The sequence below is a fragment of the Rattus norvegicus genome, chromosome 3, assembly GCF_036323735.1.
Source record: "Rattus norvegicus strain BN/NHsdMcwi chromosome 3, GRCr8, whole genome shotgun sequence".
NCBI lineage: Eukaryota > Metazoa > Chordata > Mammalia > Rodentia > Muridae > Rattus > Rattus norvegicus.
In genome coordinates, this window is record NC_086021.1 from 10502970 (window position 1) to 10525931 (window position 22962).

The 22962-nt window shown below is 44.6% G+C and overlaps 1 protein-coding gene across 1 annotated transcript; it reads left to right on the forward strand.

The window, feature by feature from the left end:
* The first annotated feature begins 19790 nt into the window (after nt 1-19790).
* On the forward strand, nt 19791-20839 carry LOC134486248 (Y-linked testis-specific protein 1-like). The gene has a single exon (XM_063285169.1). The coding sequence runs from the start codon at nt 19952-19954 to the stop codon at nt 20654-20656; it is 705 nt and encodes a 234-aa protein (XP_063141239.1). The 5' UTR covers nt 19791-19951; the 3' UTR covers nt 20657-20839.
* The last annotated feature ends 2123 nt before the right edge of the window (nt 20840-22962 follow it).

Here is a 22962-nt window from a genome sequence, read left to right on the forward strand (position 1 = left end):
TCACCCATCTCTTATTAAATCAGAGTTATCTGTGTCTATTGAAATGCAGGGTAAATATGGAGCAGAGGCTGAAGGAAAGGGCATCAGGAGATCTGCAGACACCAAACCGGACACTGTTGCTGATGCTGAGATGTGCTTGCAAATAGGAGTCTGGTGTGGCTGTCCTCTGAGAGGCTCTGCCAGAACCTGACTGACACAGATGCAGATATTCACAGCCAACCATTGAACTTAGCCTAGAGATCCCAATGGACGATGTAGGGGAAGGGCTGAGGGAGATGAAGGAGACTGTAATTAACAACAATATCCATTAACCAGACCCCTCAGGGCTCCCATGGCCCTAACCACCAACCATAGACTATACATAGTCTGGTACCCTACGTATGTAGCAGAGGACGGCCTCATCTCACATCAGTGAAAGGGGAAGCACTTGGTCCTTTGGATGCTTGATGTCCCAGAGAAGAGCGATTCAGAGAAGAGTGATTCCAGAGGGTGAGGAAAGAATGAGTGGGAGAGTTGGGGAGTCACCCTCTTAGAGACAAAGAGGAGGAGTATGCGGTGGTGGGGTTTATTAACGGGGACTGGAAAAGGGTTAATATTTCCAATGAAACAAATACAATGGTTAATGATACTAATAATAAAGGAGTAGTATTTTCCATACATTATTTTACTGCACAGGTTAGCTTGGAACATTTATTGTTGCGTAGATGCGTATTTCTTCCTACAGTTCCTGATATCTTGTTTCTCTGAGGAGTGTAGACTTAGATCTTCCTCTTCATTCAAAGAAGGCATAACACTTAACTCCTTTCTCCAAGCAAGGGTGATTGTAGATATGTCTGCAAAAGGCAGGAGGCATTTGTACAATCTAATTGGGGGTCACCAAAAGAATTATTTACAAGCAAATCTTGTAACACAAACACTTTGTGTTCAATCAATTTACCAGTATTGATAACATACCAAGACTTCTGGGCAGGCAACTGCATATGATGTCAAGAGACATTCAGAATTTCAATATATGTGACTAGAGAAAATACTTTCCATTGTTTATCATACTCAATATTTCAAAAATATCATCACGGAATGAATATTAAAAGCTTTAGGACAAGAAGAAATAGTGAGTGAGACATCAAGGCAGAAGCGTCACAGTAACACCTGGATCTCACATGGAATTCTAATATCAATCCCACGCATTCTGTGCTCTATTCACATCCTATCACATGCTCATTCCCTAACAAAGTCCACCAGTGATTTTCTAGTCCCTGCAGTCTCTGAGGAGCAAGGGTCTGGATCAGCCTTTCCCACTCGGTTATGAGGTTCCAAGACACATCCCTGCACCAAAGCTGGTGTAAGAGGCGCTTGACCGCACAGTCTCCGAAGCACCCTTTGCCCTTTCCATTCATGTTGCTCCTTCAGGTATCACTTGTCACGACCCCTGACAGTGTGCACAAAACAGGTAGCACTCTGGACTCAAAGGAAGAGAGTCGACATGGTTCCTCCTCATTCAGAAAGCTTGGATGATCGCCCGCTACTACAAGCAGAACTGACAAGTGAGGCATCTCCTGGCTGGGCCGTCAGACCTCATGACTGCCCCGTGCAGACCTGGCGACTACCCCGTGCAGACCTCGAGACTGCCCGATTCACACCTCGCGACTGCCCCATTCAGACCTCGCGACTGCCCCGTGCAGACCTCGAGACTGCCCTGTGAAGACTTCGTGACTATCCCATTCAGACCTCGCAACTGCCCCGTGCAGACCTCTAGACTGCCCCATTCAGACCTCGCAACTGCCCCGTGCAGACCTCTCTACTGCCCCATTCAGACCTCGCTACTGCCCCATGCAGACCTCACAAATGCCCCGTGGAGACCTGGCGACTGCCCCGTGCAGACCTCGCGACTGCCCCATGCAGACCTCACAAATGCCCCGTGGAGACCTAGCGACTGCCCCCGTGCAGACCTCGCGACTGCCCCGTGCAGACCTCGCGACTGCTGCATGCAGACCTCGCTACTGCCTCGTGCAAACTCGAGGACAGCCCTTCTCCAGCTTTGTTGTTTCCTGAGATCAATGGTCACTCGAGATTTCCCTGCTTTGCCTTCCGGACTTGTCCACAGTTCTTGGGAGAGAGAGAAATACTCAAAGGATACAGCTCGACTGATGCTCACCATGACTCACCACTGCCAAGTCCTTTCACTGCCCCTTCACGGGGTAGTGTTTAGAGAGGACAGAGAGCCTCATCCCGGATTTTACCCTCTGACAATGCACCAGCGATTTCCCAGCCTCCATGGCCTGGGAACCCCTTCAGTGTCCCCCAAGATGATTATAACCCCGGAGTGCAGCAGGGGAATCAGTTGAAGGATTCCCAGCCTCCTCAGCCTGGAAGCCCATTCAGTGTCCCCAAAGCGGATTATAACACCGGACTCAAAGGGGAAAGAACTTGAAAGTTTCCCAGCTTCTCCCACTCGAGAACGCCTTCAGGGTCCCCCAACCGGATTATAACATCCTACCCCAACGGGGGAAGCACTTGAACAGCAGAGACCCGAGCGACTTTCCACCTCCGGGACTATTTAGTCAGACTGGGCACAAGTTCAGATGCTCAAAACCCTGCGAAGACCAGAGATTCAAAAAACCTGATGTTCGTGTTATAGAAATGCTTCAGAAACTCAAAGATCATACAAAGGCTTCAGTCAATAAGAGGGCCCTAGAACCCAGAAGGGAACTGACAGAGAGAAGAAATGGACAGTTCCACTTCCTCTGAGGGTTCCTGAGAGCATGAGTAAACCACTGACCAAGGATAGGAGATTACTGAGTAACCCACTGGCATAATATATATGTCGTATGTATGTAGTATGTGTATAGTATGTATGTGTGTAATATGTGTGTATATATGTAGCATGTATGTATGTATGTATGTATGTATGTATGTATATATGTATGAACACCCATATGCAGTGACCCACGGAGATCAGAAGAGGGCATAAGACTCCCTAGACTTGGGTACCATCTGATATAGTTGCAGGGAACTGAACCTGGGTCCTCTGAGAGGAATGCAAACCATTTTAACCGACATTACTTCAGTTTACCATTATTTGTGATACACCTTACCATCCACTGTGTCTTGTACTATGCAGTGTTCGTTTCTTATTGCAATAGTGTCCCTTCATTGAGACTGGGTTTTGACGGTATGTTGAACATGTAATAGCGGCATGGCAGAAGGATAGCATGGGGGGTGTGCTCTGATGCAAAGAGGGACATTGCACTAACTGCTCAGTCACTGTCTCTGCTGGCCTGCACTCTGCAGCATGTGCCTCTTGTGAAGACAACAGCTTTCCGTGTTGCCTGAGCTGACAGCCCTTGCAGCCTCCTCTAGGTCCTCCTCTGTACATCCCCAGGGGATCATCCTGAGTGATCCCTGAAGGAAAATCCCTGATAAAATTCCCCAGTGCTTACTAGAACCTCAGGCTAAAGCCCAAACTCCTGGTTGGGAAATAAAACCAGCTCCGAGTCCACCACAGCCTGACATCGGGACCCATCCATCCTGCCTGCCATTCAGCCCACTGACGCTTCTATTCTGATAGGGTCGATGATCATATTGGATTAGGGGCCCAGCACACTCCAGGGTGGCCTTCATTATAACCACTTACATCTGCAATGACGCTAGTTCCAGTGGATATCACAGCCTGAGCAGCCAGGAGTTAGGATAAAAAGAGAGGCTGGTGCATAAGCCAGACACTCACCCTGTCTGGGATACTGACTTACTTTATTAAATGATTTTTAAAATGTATAAAATATTAGAGAAGTTCACACCCGAAGAATGGATTAGCACTTTCATGTCTATAATTCCTTCACCTGCTCTCTATAAGCACCTACTACATCCAGGGACTCAGATAAGCCAGAATTCATTCCCTGTTTCCACTCTAGATAAGGCACAGGTAATCTGTCGAAAGCTGCTAAGCTGAGACTTTAGGAAACCTGTTGGAGACATCAGTTCAGGAAGCCAGATGCCCTGGCCAAGGCCTTCGAGATGGGGCTTCACAGAGATGGCAGATTTGGAAAGACGACAAGGTTGAAGACGTGATGCCTTTCTTGCTAAGGAATTGGAGAACTTCCCTTCAGAGAAGATGGCTTCAAAGAATGAAGTCTCCAAGCACCTCTCGTTGAAACAAGTGCTTGTTCCTATGGGGATTGGGGGGGGGGGGCGGCTGCATTTCAGCCTCAGGCACTGGAGAGTGACGGGTCCAGAACTTCACGAGTCAGCTCAGTGTGCGATGAGTTAGGTGGAGAACCACTAGCTTCCTCACTTCAACTACACCAAGGAAGGATGCTCTGCTCTGTCTCGCTGCCTTGGAAAGACACCTTCATCCCTGTTGTTCATACCCAAGGCTTCCTGTGGTCCTCACCTGTTTGCTTCTGAGTCAGCTGAGGTGTGTTGACATACCTCACTGTGTGCGAGCTTTCCTTAAGAGCTCTAACCACCCAACCCGTCCTGTACACTCCATCTCTATTGTTCTATTTAGCTTGATTTTTTTTAAACGAAACATGAGCGGGAAGTGGATTTCTCAAATGTCTAATGCTTGCAATCTTCTAAAGTTGAGGCCCAGGTGAACGAAATGAATTGTGGGCAGTATATCACACAGACAGATCTTTATGCCTATTTTCTTGGCTTTTGATGATGTTTAAAATGTGGTGTTTGGGGGAAGGAAATTACAACATGGTAGCAACAACGAACCATCATGTGTCTCCGTTAAGGTTTGTTTTATTCAAAATGACAAACGCTCCTCCCATGACTCCATATTGAAGGAGGTGAAGAGGTGAGCTAGGTCCATAAAACAATGGCCTTAGGACCCAGGGCTGGCGGTTGTCTTCCCCAGGTTGTCCTTCAAATATATCTTGCCACTAACCGGTTATAGCTGCGGTTCACAACCTGTGTGTGGGTCACGATCCCTTTGACAAACTTCAGTCTCCAAAATGATTCCCGACTATGGTTCATTACAGTAGCGAAATTACAACTATGAAGTAGCAACAAGAATAATTGTGTCATCAAGGGTCGTAACAACATAGGAACTGTCTTAAAGGGGGCAGCATTAGGAAGGTAGATCACTGACCTATAGTCCAAGAAAGAGCGTCTAGCTATGGGCCAAATAAACAAAATACAGGATCTCCAGCATGCCAGAAACATGTATAAAATGCATGCTGGGGAGATAGTTTTGTGGGAAGCACTGTCTACTGTGAAATTACCAGCACGTGCATGACAGCCCATAACCCATGTTTGGAGGGATAATGACAGGACACAAGGAGGTTCCCATGGCTCCAGCCACATATATAGCAGAAGATAGCATTGTCTGCATCAATAGGAGGACAATACCTTGGTCCTGTGAAGGGTCAGTTCCCCAGTGTGGGGGAATGCCAGGGTGTTGAGGTGGGAGTGGTTGGGAGGAAGAGCATCCCCATAATAACAAGGGGAGAGGGAAATGGGAAAGGGGAGAACCAGGAAAGGGGATAACATGTGTGGGATGCCTATGATATCCAGGGACAGTGAGTTTTGGTTTCAGTAAGGGACTTTGTCTCAAAAACTAAAAAAGGGGAAGATGAATGTAGAGATGTGCAGGGTCTCCCTCTGTTCATGCACATACACAGAAATACGTGTAGACACACACACACACACACCCACACACAGCTGCATTAGGACAAACACTCAAAGAATTTGAATTTAGGATTTAGGTTGTCTTTTGGGTGTCTGATCGCACCTTTCCTTCCATAAATTTCTCGTGGAAAAGTCATTCGAAGGCGTGCATGTCAGATACTTTCCTCATTAACATGAAACCAGTTTTCTCCCAAACCTATAGGTTTTGAGTTGTGATAGAAGTCATAGACCCAAGACACAGATACACCTGAAAGGAAGAGCTAGATATTTGAGCTAAGAATTTGCATTCCAGGGCCAAGGTCTATGATGTCACGGAATGCATAAGGTGGTCCATAGAACTGAGTTCTTCTCGGTGCCTTGCAGTGTCCCTGACTCCCAAAGAGGGCTGCTGAGAATAAGTATACAAAAATAGACTCTAGGATAGCTACATGTGACACTCTCCTTGATTGTTTTATCAATGACATGAAGTTTTCTTTCTCACAAAGAGAATAGATCATCAAGCGTCTATGCTGTCCATGGCCACACCAGGTCCGTGTGAGGTTCCACACCCTCTCCAGGCTCTGTGGATGGGGCCAAGAGAACCCTACAGGGCTCAGTGATCCACTGACTCTAATTCACATGGCCCTGACATGAAGAGGGTGCATATTGATTCTTCTTGTTGTTGCTATGACAAAATACAAAGCGAAAACTTAATGAAGACAGGAGTGCTTGTCGACAGGAGTCTGATATGGATGTCTCCTGAGAGGCTCCGCCAGAGCCTGACTGATACAGATGAGGATGCTTACAGCTAATCATACCACTGAGCACCCGGACCCCAATGGAGGAGGAGTTAAAGAATGGACTGGAGGAGCTGAAGGGGTTGCAACCCCATAGGGAGAGCAACAATATCAACCAACCAGACCCCCCAGAGCTCCCAGAGACTAAACCGCCAACCGAAGAGTATACATGGAGGGTCCCACAGCTCCAGCCACATATATAGCAGAGGATGGCATTGTCTGCATCAATAGGAGGAGAAGCCCTTGGCCCTCGGAAGCCTCATTTCCCCAAAATGGGGGAGTGCCAGGGTGTTGAGATGGGAGTGGGTGGGAAGAAAAGCATCATCACTGAAGCAGGGGGAGAGGATGGGAGAGAGGGGATCCAGGAAAGGGGATAACATTTGAAATTTAAATACATAAAATTCCAATAAAAAAAGAGACAGGAAGTGTTTATTTTGACCCATTGTTTGAGCTGGTACCATCCATCATGATGGGGAAAGCATAACTACTGGAGTATGATGGTCACATTGCAGACCTGGAGGGTGTTCAGCTTCCTTCCTTTCTTTCTTCCTTCCTTCCTTTCTTTCTTTCTTTCTTTCTTTCTTTCTTTCTTTCTTTCTTTCTTTGCTTGTTTGTTTCTTTCTTTGTATCTTTCTTTGTTTGTTTCCTTGTTTTAAATTCCATATATGGGTGTTTTCCCTTCCTTTTATGTATCTGTATAAAAGATACATATACAGATCCAAAAGAAACTTAGGGAAGAAAAGCAGGAATAGCTGCCAATAAGATATGGGAGGCCACAGGGCTCAAGTCGGTTTCCCTCACGACCACATGTGTATTCATCAAGACAGGAGACAGGAGCAGGACACAGAACTGAACAAGAATAATCAGTGCTTGTGAGCCACCATGTTGGTGACAGGGTCTGAACTTAGGTCCTCTGCAAGGGCAGTAACGGTTCCCAACTACCAAGACACCTGTCCAGTCACACGCAATCATTGTCTATACAGCCCCCAAACACAGCACAACTTGATGTGTGTAAACACGCATACTAGACGTGCGGTGTGATTTATTTGTGTGAATGTTCAGTCAGTGTGATACAAACGCTCCTGTGTTCATAAATTTTGGCATAGCCATTTTCACTTGGAGGTTCTCTTCATTCTCAGCTTTGGTGTTTACATACATCTTCAAGAGAGGGACCGCCTTGTCAGCCTACCCGCGCCTCCCCCCCATTTCAAGCTTTGCCTGCCTTTGTTCACTAAGTGAAACACCACCTCAGACTCTACTCTTTCATTTTGTTCAGTGTAGTAGACTCTCCTCAACCATAAAATGGATTCCCAGATGCAGAGGGAAGGATTGCTGCTTGTTACTTTTCTTTTACTTGCTTTTTCCCACTACCACTAGTTTGAACTTTTGTCCCATTCAGTGGCAGGTACTTAATTCAGCCAGCATTTTGAGAAGGGCTGTGGGTGGAGTGTGTTAAAAGGAAAATTACTGGAGAGAACTCACTGTGATTTTGACGATTAATACAAAGTGTTTATTGACTTGATTTTTCAGTTACACAGAACCCTGGACGGCCCTGAGTCGAACTAAAACTTCACATCTTACAATTTGCTCCAAGGAACTAAAAAACCTTAAAGACAAAATTGATCCAACAAAATAAGCCCTAAGTTGTAATGATTGACTCTCTGTAAAAAGAAACATTAAACTTTTTTTTAAATAAAAGATGATTTTGATGTTTTTGTTTAACAATTTAATGTACTTTTATAATGAGTTTTAGTCATTTCCTTTCTGTATTTCCCTTCCCAAGTCCCCTCCCTCATCCCCCTTCCTCATACTCCCATCCCCTCCTTCAGTTCTCGCTTGCTTCCTCCCTCATCCTCCTCCGTCATCCCCTCGGTCAACCCCTTCTCTCACGCCATTCCCTCTCCAATTGGAAACGATATTCTGAATAAGTCCCCCCTCCTATTTCAGGTCTCTTTTCTGCATGCAAACATAAGTTTAATTAATCACATGAGTACAGAGGTATTCGACAGAACAACTTATCTATGGTTACAGGAATGTAGAAGGTAGTAAAGCAGAAATTTCTGGTTTGTTTGGAGACCCAACTGTGTCATGGATGTTGTACTGAAAACTGTCTTTGGAGAGTATGTTTTGCTGAGAACAAACACATGGTGTTTCTGGTAGCTGCCTGGGAAAAGGGCATGTGATGTTGAGAAAGGATACGAGTATAACCCTGGACAACAGTGGGCAACACCACGGCATTGGCTTGCCTTGACACTCTTTGCTGATGCTCAATAGACTTTAATGACACTGGTCTTCATGGACCATGCTGTGGCATTGGTTCACCTTTCCTTCTTCACTGACCATTGTTTGTCATGACGTTGTAGAGAGAAAAGCTCCAGAGAACTTCTTGTGGTGACATTGTGGTGGCTTCTTGCTGCCTCCTCGAACACAGGCCAGTTGGAAGAGCTCAGCAATTTCTTCTGGGTTGAACTGTCCTTGGTGATTCGTGAATGGTGTTTGCAAGTAGATGGACCTCCGTCTGCTGATTCATGTCAACTGAACTGATATCCTGATGATGAAGATTGAAATCGCCCCAGAGAACTATTTCTAAGAAGGTCCACACCGTCCTTTGTTTGCCCTATTATCGTTTCCTTTCCACTACCTCTGGTGGGTGGTGGGCTAGAGGAAGGTTAAAGGGTTTAAAAACTCTTACTAAAGTAGGTCTTGAAGATCTAAGCCTGCAGGATAGAACCCTCCTCCAATAAATGTTGATTGCCAAGGGAGGGGAGGGTCTTTATGGCCTCTCCCATCTGTAATGAAGTGTTGAGGGGCCCAGTCTTGTCCCCGTGACCATAGCCGCCATCAGTTTAAGAGTTCAATGACTAGGTCCAATCTAAAAGATATCCTTTTGCTATCCACTTCCCCATCTTCTGGTTCATATATTCCTTCAACCCACTCTTTCATGATGTTCTCTGAGCTGTGGAGGAGAAGACTTAGCCGTCCTGTTTCCACCTGAACAGTCCAACACCACTGATTCCCAGCACTTTGTCCAGCTGTACGTCTCTGCCCATGGTACTCAGAGGCTTCTTGTCTGATTAGAGCTTAGTGCAACGCTGATCTGTAGATACAAATGTGGATGTTTGGAAGGAAGTTTGACAATGTATCTAGCATTAGGTTCTTTCATAGGGCCTATATCACCCTAACCATAGGTTATTGACCAGTATGCAGAACGTGGTTTGTATTCTCTCGAGTGGATTATGCCTTGTATCCGATTGGAAAGCCACTGGTTACACCCATGACTGCGATGCCACTAACACATTAGGGGCACATCATGCCTGACATTTTAGCTTGAATGGTTCACCCCCGAGTAAGGTTGTAGACGATTTTCTCCCCTGGAAGCCTACATAGCACTTTCTTGAACCATGAAGGCTTGCCATTACAGAGGATGCTTCCACATCAGCTTCAGATTGACCCTTCTGTGACCTGTGACCAAAGGATTCAGTGTCGTCAGCAATAGGGTCTTACCATCAAGTTCTGGAAGGCTACAAAGAACAATGGCAACAACCTGTAACGTTGTGAGGGCTTTTGGGATCTCGCTGGTCAGCAACTTTCAGGAAGACATCCCAGATCTGGCAGTGTGATTTTCGCTTAATTTTCGTTTTCTGTTGGTCTGATTAATACACTCACCAGAGCCAGCTTGGGAAGGGAAATCTTCATTTCATCTTATCTGTTCCAGCCCATCATCTAGGAAAAACCACGACAGGACTGTGAAACAGGAACTACAGAGACTGCTCACTGGCTTGTTCTAAGCTCACTTTCAACTACCTTTAGAGAGTCCAGAGCCACCTGCATAGGGCGGTGCTGCCCACAGTAGACAAGGCTCTCCAACATCAGTGAACAGTCAAGGAAATGCCACTAGTACGTAGTCAAGGCCAATCTGATGGAGGAGGCTCCTCGAGGGAGGTTCTTTCCTCCAAGACTAGCCATCACAAGAAATCAATGAAAATAAAAAAAGAAAAGAAATCAATACCTTCAGGGGGAGCATGGCTTATCCATGGAGGGTGCCTCCATGTGAACGCAACAGTTGATCTTGTAGATATATTCTGTAACATGTTTTATAACCCCTCTCACCAAACCCCGTTCTAACCCAATCACCTAAGGGGAGATGGAGTGGAAAGTAAGTTTTAAAAACATAATTGGAGCACAAAGAAATGCTTCTTGGAAATAAAGCAAAAAAGGAAGCATTTCTGCATCCTAGATGCTTTCCTCGCATCATCTGTGCAAAGATAATGAAAACCGTTACGTTCCAGGTACAATTATTTCCAATGTTACATATCATATAAATAATACTGCTTATCATTCATAAAACACATTGGCACTAATAGTTTTGTTGTGTTTTTCTAACTCACTCCTAATGTAGATCTGATGAACTGGAATTGTTCTCCTGCTCATTTATATATGAGGGAAGTGAGGTTTAAACGTCGAGCCAATTTCCCAATACTTTAAGCTAATAAATGGCAGAATAAGACAGCCGCACTTTCTCTGGCTTCATGGCATGGCCTCGTGAGAAATGCAGGTCAGGGTACCTTGGCAGGGAATCCCAAGGATCAGTACTTGGCAGATGAAAGTTGTCTTGGATGCAAGAGTGGGAGTGATGCTCAAGTCAGCCGAGCCCCAGCTCAGGATTCCTGAAACAGAACACCAGAACATGTTAGAGAGCCTGGAGACTAAACTAAACATCTGGGAGTCCTCAGCAGATTGTACATATCCAGGGCTGAGGGTTCATAAGTATGTTGGACTTTGTGGGGGTGGAAAGGAACACTTATTTAGATCCCCACCTCCTACTATGTGCTACTACAGTGGAGGCAATGCCTTAAGTCCAAGGGTTTTTTTTTTTTTGTTCCTGTGTGTGTGTGTGTGTGTGTGTGTGTGTGTGTGTGTGTGTGTACATACATGCACGTGCAGTGTATAATGTAGGGACTAATCCATTTTCTCTTCTACATTATTCATTGTAGCAGCATTTCTCAGTCAAACCCAGAGGTCACCAATATGACTAGTCTTGACAGCTGTCTTGTCATGGGAATCTGCCCTATCTCTACCTCCCTGGACTGGGATTCTGTGTGGGCCACAAAGCCTAGCCATCATTTACCTGAGACCTGTGAGCCATCTCCTCAACTGCTAAGGTTCAAGTCCCGGTGTTGGACTCATCTCCTTTACTTTTGTTTTCTTATTTTTTCCCCGTCTTGGTCATAATATCAGAACCAGGTTAAAGTATGACTGGCTCACTCAAACAATCACTCAAATCCCTCCACACAAATGTGTTCTAATAAGGAGGAGGACCCTGCTGACTCTCTGTTCTGTAAAGTCTTACCTTAACAGATGAGTTAAAGGATGGGATTATCCTAGTGGGTGATTGTGGATGCTGTTGTTGATGTTGAGGGAGGCTGGCAAATGATGGGACACAGCTGAGTCACTTATAATAACAGAGACAAAGCTGAGTGTGGTAGTGCATACCTATGTTCTCAATACTCGAGAAGATCAAAAGTTCAAATCCAGCCGGGGCTACATAGTAAGTCCAAAGACAGCCTGGGCTACATGGCAAATCAAGGCCAGCCTGGTCTACAGAGTAAGTCCATGGCCAGCCTGGGCTACATAGTAAGTCCAAGGCCAATCTGGGCTACATAGAAAGTCCAAGGTCAGCCTGGGCTTACTTACATGGAGAAGAGTATCCAAACAAAAAAAGTTTTTTTTTCCTTTTTAGTTTCTGTCTCTCCTATTTCCTCTACACTGATACCAGTGCGGTGGGTTGGGGGTGTGGGCGAGAAGTTTCGTCATGTCTGATGATCCAGGATCTCCCAAGCAGCACGGCAAACCAAACAGTGCAGCAAACAAATCTGTTTCGATTTTTGAAGAAAAATATGACACATGGGAAGTGCTGTCTGAGGAAATGGCTCTAAGATGGGACCTCACCTCGGGAGACTGGGCTTGGATCTTGTTCTAGTTTGCTCGTGAGAAAAACAATGGTGTTCTCAACCAGAGTCTGTGTTGGGAATGCAATGCTGTGCTTCCATTTCAACACTGCATAATCTCTATATGGCAACCCTGGAAATCTTGTCTGATATTAAACAGATTATAGGAGAGACAAGTTGAGTATAAACACTGTCATTAAAAAGTGTTTAAACGGTGAATAATTTTTTTTTTTAAATTTTTGTCTGTGGTACCAGGTTCAGTGTTCTGCATAAATTCTAAAACACGGAAATTTCTTTTTTTTTTTTTTTAAATCGCCAAACAGAATGGACCTTATATTTTTCTATCTAGGTCTAATCGAGACGTAAAAATAAAATTCTTTGCTTTAAAAAAAAAAAAACTAATTGTGTTTCATTGGCTTTTTTTTTGTTAATTTCTTATTTTTAGTGTTTTGTGTTTTGGAGGTCTTTTAACAATTATTTTTTCATTGAATTAATTATTTTCTTATTTTCCAGTGTAGATAAAAATTTAGGTTCCTGGTCTTTGTTTCTAATCTAAGAATTAGTGTTGTAAATAAAGTTTCCTCTTAGCACCGTCATAGTTATGTCTCACACATTTTGATAGTATGTTTCCTATCTTCTTCTTTTTTTCTTACTGTTACATAGTTTCATTATTTCGTGACATCTGTATTACTTGTGAATGTGTGATTTAATGTTTCTGGACTGGGAGACTCCTGTTGTCTCTCATTGAAGACGTCTATTTTAGTTTTGTTGTATTAGCAGAACACATCCCGAGGGGCTGCAGATGCAGCTCAGTGGACAGAGTGCTCACTTGGCTCTCACACAGCTCTGGGCTCCACCTACAGAACCTCATCAGCCTGGTGTGCTGGTACATGCACATAGTCCCATTACCAGGAGGATAACCAGGAGTTCAAAATCATCCTCGGGTGTATAGTGTGTTTGAGGCCAGCCTGCTCTACATGAAACCTGTATAAACAAATACGTCCCAAAGGACATCGTTTTTTAGGCATTTGCCACACTTTGTTCTGTGGTTTCTGAGTGTCTGAAAAGTCCAGGGTACTTGAAGGAAAAGAACATCCTGGTGCTACTAGGGACTGTCAGTCAGAGACATTGGCTGGTGACGCCATCTCATCCAAGCTGGTTTTCCACCTGCTTCTGTTGCTGATGGGCTGATGCGTGTCCACAGCTTTACTCATGATCGCCCTGCTTCCTTTTAGCTGTACCCATTCTTGCTTCCTGCTGAGGCTGTGATGGAGTTAGTTACACAAAGAATTGGGGTCTTCTTCCAGCCCACTGATTCCCTCAACAATAAGTTCTTTCTCTGTAGAAATAGTTTCTCTGTTGCCTACATTATCAGAAATAAATAGAACACTCTTCTCTGTTTTATTTGGACACTGGGTTTCATTATGTAGGTAGGGCTGGCCTGAAGCTCACTGTATAAACCAGGTAGTCCTTAAACTCACAGAGATCAGCTTGCTTCTGAGTGCTGGGATTAAAGGGGCATACCTGGCTCCTTCTTTTTTTTAATTTTTTTTTAAATTTATCTCTATGGGGTGTGTGTGTGTTTGTGTGTCTGTGTGTCTGTGTGTGTGTGTGTGTGTGTGCTTGTGTGTGTGTTTATGTGAGTGGGTGTGTGTGTGTGTCTGTGTTTGTGTTTGTGTGTGTGTATGTGTATGTGTGTGTATGTGTTTGTGTGTGTTTGTATGTGTATGTGTGTATGTGTGTGTGTTTATGTGAGTGGGTGTGTGTGTGTGTTTGTGTTTGTGTGTGTGTATGTGTGTGTATGTGAATGTGTGTGTGTGTGATTGTCTGTGTATGTGTGTGTATGTGAGTGTGTGTATGTGTGTTTTTGTGTTTGTGTGTGTGTGTGTATGTGTGTGTATGTGAGTGAGTGTGTGTGTTTGTGTGTGTTTGTGTGTGTATGTGTGTGTATGTTAGTGGGTGTGTGTGTGTTTGTGTTTGTGTGTGTGTATGTGAGTGTGTGTGTTTTGATCAAAGAGTCCATCAGATCTTCTGAACCCCGATCCTCTGCAAGAGTATCCAGTGTTCCTAAGCAGTGAGCCGTCTCCCCAGCCCCTTCTGCTGCTCTAATCTCCACTTCATTGTTCATCTTGCCCAGACGTCTTTAATTCCTACTCTTAGTGTTCTTTTTAATTCAGTGAGTTTTTATTCGATTTTCTCTTGTTTCTTCTATTACCTCACCAAGATTTTGTGTATCCTATTGTTTTGGAAGTTTCTTATTGACGACGCTTGAATCCTGGATTTAAAACCTTGCTGACGATTCTGACAAGGGTTTTCTCTTGGTGCCACCACCAGGGAACTGGTTTTCCTCCTCTGCTTTTCATTTAGGGGGATTGTCATGGTATGACGTGATTTCCATTTTTACATCATTTGTCTAGGATGTCAGCAGTCCTGACACTGTGGGTGCAGTGGCTGTTTATCCTTCATAACCTTATGGTGGTGTTTTGGTTTTTCTGGATTTGCCTGATTGAATAAAAGAGATTATACCTCCAGTACATACCGACAGGCATATTTTAGAGGGGTCAGGAGGAGTGGTTCTCAACCTTCCTAACCTAACATTTTAATACAACTCCACCAACTGTAAAATTATTTCATTGCTACTTCATAACTTTAATTTTGCTATAGTTATGAATTGTGATGTAAATGTCTGACGTACAGGATATATGATATGTGACTCCTGTGCAAGTGCCATTTGAGCTCACAAAGGGGTCTCAATCCAAGGGTTAAGGACCATTGATCTGGACTTAGTGGGATGCACTTACCGACGTAGATGGGTTGCCCAGTGTTGCCGGGGAGAAGTCTCCATCTCTGGAAGGCAAAGGATCTTCCAAGATCAGGCTTTTTCTGGGTCCCTCTGTAATAGTGGACACACTCTTGATGATTATTGATGAATCAACTGACTCCAGGCAGTTTTCTTTTATATCCTCGAAGATGAGGATTCTAAACAGTGTTCTGCTAGCCAAAAGCAGTGGCTGAAGCTATCCCTGGCGATCTTTCCCTTACCTAATGGCTCCTTGTCCCCACAAGGCCAACAGTAGATGTCTGAGTCCCTCCCAAGCTGCACTTCTCCAACCTACACTCTTCCTCTGTGCTGTTTCTTTCACGAAGAGCACAAACGCTAACCCTGAACCCACCTTGTCCTCAGTCAGGACTAACCACCTAGTCTTCTCTGCCAGCTTCGCTTTCCCATATGACCCGGCTGCTCACAATTCTGAGGCATGTTCTTGCTTGTATGGTCAAACAGAATGTCACAGATTGGCTAGTCTATAATGACGCAGATTCTGTATGATTCTGATTCAGAAGCATGTAAATCGGAGATGAAGAGACCATCGGCCGAGGAAGGAGTTCTTGTGGGATGTTGTCACCACAGAAGGGATCCAATGGGCTCAGAAGACAAGAGAGGGATCCAAACTCCCTTTCATAATTGAACCTTTTTCTACAATAGCATCATTAATGGATCTTTATTTGTAGGTCGCATCCCTCTTGACCTAATCAATTCTTCACAACTACATTCCAACTGGGGATTAACCTTCAGAAAATAACTTTTGGGCAATCACATTCAAACCAGAGATGAGGGTGAATATTTGGATATCTATAGTGGGGGTGGGCATTATTCTTCCCACGTAGTGTACCCGTAAGATCTCTAACTACCTCCTTCCCCACGGGAGCCTCACTGAATGATGTGAATTCCGGGTGATTGATGAGGTACAGACACCAAAGCTCATTGCCATATCCTGTCACCAGTATCAAGTTCGAAACAGCAAGAGCCACCTGTGGGAAGGAAAATATGAATAAACTTTACGGAATCTCTAAACTATAAACCCCCAATTTAATCAAAACATTGTTTTAGACTCAGTTCTCTTATATCGATGTTCTTTAAATGTAGAAGTCAGTGGGCTTGCTGGTGACTCCTTGTACAGGTTTATACTGTACATTAGCCATCTTCATCCTCACAACTCACCTCCATTTCCACCTGCACACACACACACACACACACGCACACACATACACACTCACACACACACACACACAAACACACACACACCCTGCTGCTCCCCTTCCTCATCCTAAATGTCCCCATTACTTAATATCCCTTATTAAAATCTAAATTCTGCAATCGTCTGTTTGCGTCTGGCTTGTTTCATTTAACATATTTTATTTTACACTCCCATCCGTTTTCTGAGAACAAAACCCTTTGCTCTTACACACAGATGAGAATCACATCAATGTATATAACATTTTTAAGCCATTCTTCCAGTGATCAAGAGCTAAGTGTATTCCAATGGCTTGTCGATTGAACACAGTTTGGCAAACAGAATGGATGTGCAGGGTCCTGGTTAGTTTTTATTATCAGTTTGACTCAACATGGGAAGAAAGAGCTTCAGCTGAGGAATTGCCTCCATCAGATTGTCCTTTGGCCAAATATGTAAGGAATTTTTTTTTGATGGTTGATGTGTAAGGGTCTAGCCCACTATGGGGAGTGTCGTCCCCTATGAAGGTGGCCCTGGGTTGTATGAGAAGGAAAGAAATCTGAGTAGGTCATGGACAGCAATCCAGTACCCAGCATTTCTAAGTTGTCTCTGCTTCCTTTCCTGCCTCTAGAGTCCTGCCTGAGTTCCTACCCCAAATTTGCTCAGTAACATACTAGTAATAGAAGCCTAGAGTGAGACAAACTCTTTCCTCCTCAAGTTGACGGCTATGATGAGATTGTTCTTCTTGTTGCCTACTTGTTCTTCACTTTTTTGAAAGTTGTCTCTGTTTATTGTTCTTAGAAAGATGATATTACATGTTTTCTCATGGGCTCTCTGTCTCTCTCTGTGTTTCTCTCTGTCTCTGTCTCTTCTTCTCTCTGTATTTGTGTGTTTGTGTGTGTTTCTGTGTGCATGTGTGTGTGTTTGTGTGTGTATGTATGTGTGTGTTTGGGTGTTTGGGTATGTATGAGTTTTTCTGTGTGTATGTACCTGTGTGAGTGTGTGTGTGTGCCTGTGTGTGTGTGTGTGTGTGTGTGTGTGTGTGTGTCTGCTTTCCAGGCTTAAAAAAATCCCCAAGGCTGTAAATCTCAGCAGGTGCCTAGAGAAGGAAGATGAAGGGGAGAAATGGGGGAAAAATATTGAGGTCAGCCACATAGTGGACCAACAGATACATAATGGCAGAGGAGTCATAAGAGCAGAGAGAGAGTAAAACTCAAAGAGTGAAGGAAAATGTGGTTAAAACTAAGATAGAAGGGAGAAAAAGAAGATGGTGCACTTAGAAAAGTGGTCAGATTTTAAAAAGCTGCCATAAGTTGTTAAGCTCTAAGTACATATAAAAAATTATAATGTTAAAGTGGAAGGGAATTGCTGGGAAGAGGGAAGGGAGGGTCAGAGTGTGGTGGGGACAGGGAAGGGTTCTGAAAAGCATCCTTTTGAAGATCTGAAGAACTATGTGACACAAACAATTAAAGTGCCCTCTAATTTACAGGTAAATTCCATACTTACCTTCATCCAGTACTCTGTCTACCCATATTTCAAAAATAAAATTACCTTATCTATTTCATCCTGTTTTTCTGCATTTGATCTAATGAATTCCGTGTATCCAGAAGTGCTGGTAAATTTTAAAGACATTTAATATATGACTGGTCGATATCGGGTTTGTCATCAGTTTATCCCGACTTTGGAAGCAGGTCCAGGAGCTAATTTTTCCTCCCTTTTTGCAAAGAATCCATAATTCATGATTGCCATTGACTTCAATACAAGGTATTTAATCCTGTCAAATTCCATCTTTTTGTGAATAAAAATGTCCGTCCTCTAATTTTGGGTTTTGATAAAGCTAATTTTGGGGTGCTATCCAGTGGGCTGCCTCGGAGAGAGAGCCGAGCAATATTTCTGATACGGAGAATGGCTTAAAGATAACCAAACGAACGATAGGAGCTGGGAAAATATCCACCAAGGATGTTGGTGACTCAGAAACAAAAGACTTTTTCAGAAAAAAAAGTGCATGAAAAGAGCTACATGGGCAGACTGTGACTCCAGTCATCAGAATATTTGGGTGGGGACTTTACTTTGGTCCTCCAGGAGGCTACATGAGAAGCTAAAACCTAGATGCTGGAAGTTTCTAAGTGTAACTAGGGAAGAAACTTGCCTGAGAGGGCTTCTATGATGTAAGCAGAGCCTGGATGATGTCACACAGAGCACTGGGCAGAGGTTGCGCTTCTCTTCCACTTGAGGGCGCTTGACTCCTTGAAGGTGGGTTCACTATCTTCGCAGCGGGGTGTGAAATCCAGTTCAGCTCCTGAACCCCACAATTGTTCAACAGCCTTTTGGTGCCTGACCAGTTTCCCAAGACAGAATCTGGCCGACTAGGACATTTTCTTTCGGTAAATACGTTTATGAAGATTACGGGGACCCTTGTAGCCCAGAAAGCTAAAAGTTTTCCCTCGTACAGCGAGTAACCGTAAGTTCTGATGTCTTCCACGTTTGAGAGTTCGGCGGATGGTCTAGGCTAGTCAGTCTAAGAGTTTATTATCCTTTGCTAACAATATCTAATTCATAATCTTACTAAAATGCCAAAGCTCCTCTCTGTGCCTGTGCATTTCAGGAGATAATATTTCTTTTTTGTTGTTGCTTTTTTTTTTCGGAGCTGAGGACTGAACCCAGGGCCTTGTGCTTGCTAGACAACTGCTCTACCACTGAGTTAAATCCCAACACCAGGAGATATTATTTCTAAATGTCTGTTGTTGCCTACACAAAAGACTCTTGTTGCGGTCGAAGATGCAACAGCTTCGCGAAATAAACCTGGGGCTGGGTCAGGATGCACAGTCCAGAAAGCCAATGGACTGGTGTGCTGTGTCTCTGGGCAGACACTTGTGGATGTTGCCACATAGTTCATAGTTAGAGGGTAGAAGAGGGGTGTGGCCACCCTTCTGGCTCCTTTGTTATCCTTTCTCTGTTCTGCTTGCTTAAAGTGGGACAGGGATACTTAATCCCACACTGACCTTGCCATTCAAGGAGAGGTTCCTCAGCAGAGGCAAAGTGCCTCGGGCTGAAGAAATGTGTCTGAATATGTTATTCTGAGCTGTAGTGAACCATTTGTTCATTTCCCTTTGAACTTTAGATTTTGATTTTTGAGGCAGGGTTTTTCTGTGGATAGCTTTGGCTATCCTGGAACTAACTCTGTAGACCAGGCTGACCTTGATCTCACAGAGGTCTGCCTCCCTCTGCCTCTTGAGTGCTGGAATTAAAGGTGTGCTCCACCATTGCCCAGCCCTCCTATGAACTTCTGATTACTACACAATTAGATTCAGATGCTCAAACCTGTCTACCATTGCCTTCCTCACCTGCTCCAAAGTTCTCTTAGACAAGAGCCTTGGTCCAGCTCCCTCCTTCACCCCACCCCCATTGTTCTTGCAGGCACTCACATGACAGAGGCAACAGCATTGTGTTTGGTTTAAGCAGGCGAGCTCTTCAAACCCAGGCCACGGGCAAGTATGAAGCCTGAACACAGAACAATAGCCACAAGACAGTGGACCAGGATGCCGTGTCCTAACACACGAGGTCTACAGCCAAGAAGAAGAGGATGTCTCTTAGGAGGATAAGCACACCATCCTTCCAGAAGCGGAGGAGGAGGAGGCCTTCTCCCCAGGCCCTGGGGAATATTGTGGGCTGCAGAATTTCTCACGGATGGAAGGAAGGTGATGAGCCCGTTACCCAATGGAAGGCCATCATTCTAGATCAACTGCCAATAAATCCCTCTCTCTATCTGGTCCAGTATGATGGAATTGAGTGTGTCTACAGACTGGAACTTCACAACGATGAGAGGATTTTAAAGCTTAAGGTCTTGACTCCCAAAGTAGTGTTTCCTCAAGTGAAAGACGCCCATCTCGCAAGGGTCATGGTTGGCCGAGCTGTGGAACATAAATTTGAGGGCAAACATGGCTCTAAGGACAACTGGAGGGGGGTGGTCCTAGCCCAGGTGCCGATCATGAAGGGCAGGTTTTACATCACCTACGAGAAAGATCCAGTCCTATACATCTACCAGCTCCTGGATGATTACACAGAAGGTAACCTCCGTATCATTCCAGAGACTCCTCCAGCAGAGGTGAAGTCAGACATTGACAGCGACATCTTAACAGGTCATTGTGTGCAGTTCACCAGAAGCAACGGGTCCAAACAGATCGGCAAAGTCATTTACAAAGTTCTAGCCAAGCCTACCATGTACTTCATTAAGTTTGATGTTGACGTCCACATCTACATTTATAATCTGGTAGAAAACATCCATTAAGGTGAAATTCACAAAGTGTGGGGGACGTAGATGGGTAATTTATAGGATTGGGGGGAAAATGTTTGTTTTTCTGGGTCAGATACACAAGGGCCTTTGACAACCCCAGTATCTTTTCCAGTGGAATTTGTTTTTGCTCTAAAAATTAAAATGTGCAACGTGACGTTTTGTGTGTGAACACTTTGGTGGAGGAGACGGACTGTGGTGGATGGACAATCGAGAGGAAGCCGGAAAAGTGAAGGCTGTAAACAGTAAGTCTAATGTCACATAGACTAAAACAAACAGGACTGAGCTGATCTGGTCTTTAGGGAGAGAAAAGAACTGGAGATGAGGCTTAGAGGAGCAGGGATGGCACGGGGGGAAAAAAGATGGATGTTTAGGAACAGTGGAGAGGGGCCAGACATAGATAGATTCTCTGAGGTGAAGTTTGAGGGAGAAACAGACTGTTGGGGAAAGAGGGGCAGGGAACAGGGAGGTGATCTTGGAACTCAAGGGGAAACCCAATAAACTGATCCAAGCAGACTCAGAATCAGAGAAGGTCGGGGATTGTTTGACTAACGAAACCTAATGAAACCTGTTTCTCATCTGTAGATGTATTATTTTTAATTATGTGGGTGGGGGCAGGGCATGAACACAGGGGACCACAGAGACAAGAATAGTCAGGTCCCCTGGAGCTGGAATTAAAGGTGGTTGGGAGCCATTGGACATGAGCTCAAAGAACAAATCCATGTCCTCTTTCAAAGCAGACGAGCCCTTGATCCATTGCTTATCTCTCCAGGCCCCTAAAGTCATCTTTTTAAATACATCCAACCTTCACATGCAGAGAAGAGACCAGGATGAGGGTAAGAAAGAATAAATTGATGGTGATGTGGAAGAAAGACTAAAGAACACATGAGGGAGTAGAGGACACTGAGGGACGCAGGAATTCCAAGATGGAGTTCTCAAAATGTGAAGCAGGAGACCAGGAAGTACAGAAAGCAGCTAGAATGAGTTGAACTTGGGCCGCATCCATATTGGTCTCTTTGGTTCCTTAAAGAACAGCCAACCATCACTACAGAAGGTGGATGTGAGGTGGAGGCTTCCCTGGAGGACATTTTGACAAGGATAACTCAAGAGTAGTGAATGCCAAACGGAGTTTATATCTATCGATTCCTGAAAGAATCAAAAAATCCATTACTTTGTATGATCAGTAAAAAGTAATTTAAAAGAGAAGATGAGGATGCTGTGAGCTTCTGTCACGTGTTACGTGGATCCTGTGTTTAGCTTCCCTGAGCGCTGTTTGCCTTCGTTGCATCCTGTAATATTTTTTGAGGTCTCTGCTCAATGCCCCTAGATGATCACAAGAGCTCCTGCACTGGCTTGTCTTGCCCGTCTCTCCTTCGACTGGATGGCTTCCTACACACCTTTGGGCCCTGTTACCCAACTAGCCGCAGGAAGTTCCCGTATTTTACTCACATGTAAGCTTATCCTCAGAAAACTCCTGATGGTGCCTCCAGTGCAGAGGTGCTGAGCTCTTCCCTATGCCATTTGCCAAGACTTTAAAATGCTTTGTGCCTCCTGACCATGTAACTCTCTCCTCCTGAGAAGCCCCTGTGCACTCCATGGAGTATCCCTTAGCCACATCTACACTCCAAGAGTTTCTCTGGTGGCAACCTTATCTTGGACTCATTCATTGCTGTTTCTTCTCTCAAGAATAAGTTTCTCACTGCAGGACTTGTAAATACTTTCTATTGTTGATTAATTCTGCTATTTTGGAGTTTTTATACTGGCTGGTTGTCTGACGGTTTCATTGCTGCAAAAAGACACCATGACCAAGGCAACTTTAAGGGACAATATTTTTTTGGGGTTTTTTTTTCAGAGCTGGGGACCGAACTCAGGGCCTTGCACTTCCTAGGCAAGCGCTCTACCACTGAGCTAAATCCCCAACCCCAAGGGACAACATTTAATTAGGGCAGGCTTTCAGGTTCAGAAGTTCAGTCTATTTTCATCAAGGCAGGAATCAGGGAAGCGTCTAGGCAGACATGGTGTTGGAGAAGAAGCATATCACCCCCAGAGTGATATGCTTCCTCCAACAATGCCACACCTACTCCCACAAGGCCACACCTCCTACTTGTGCCACACTTCCCATGGGACAATCACATTCTAACCACCACCCTGATTTTATGCCAACTGGACACAAGCTAGAGTCATCAGAGAAGAGGGCGCCTCAGTTGAGAACATGCGTCCATAAGATCCAGCTGTAGGGCATTTTCTTAGTGATTGGTTGGGGAGGGCCCAGCCCACTGTGAGCGGCACCATTCCTAGGCTGG

Bases quoted from the DNA above. Each gene is read 5' to 3' on its own strand.
- LOC134486248 (XM_063285169.1), top strand. From the start codon at position 19,952: ATGTCTCTTAGGAGGATAAGCACACCATCCTTCCAGAAGCGGAGGAGG.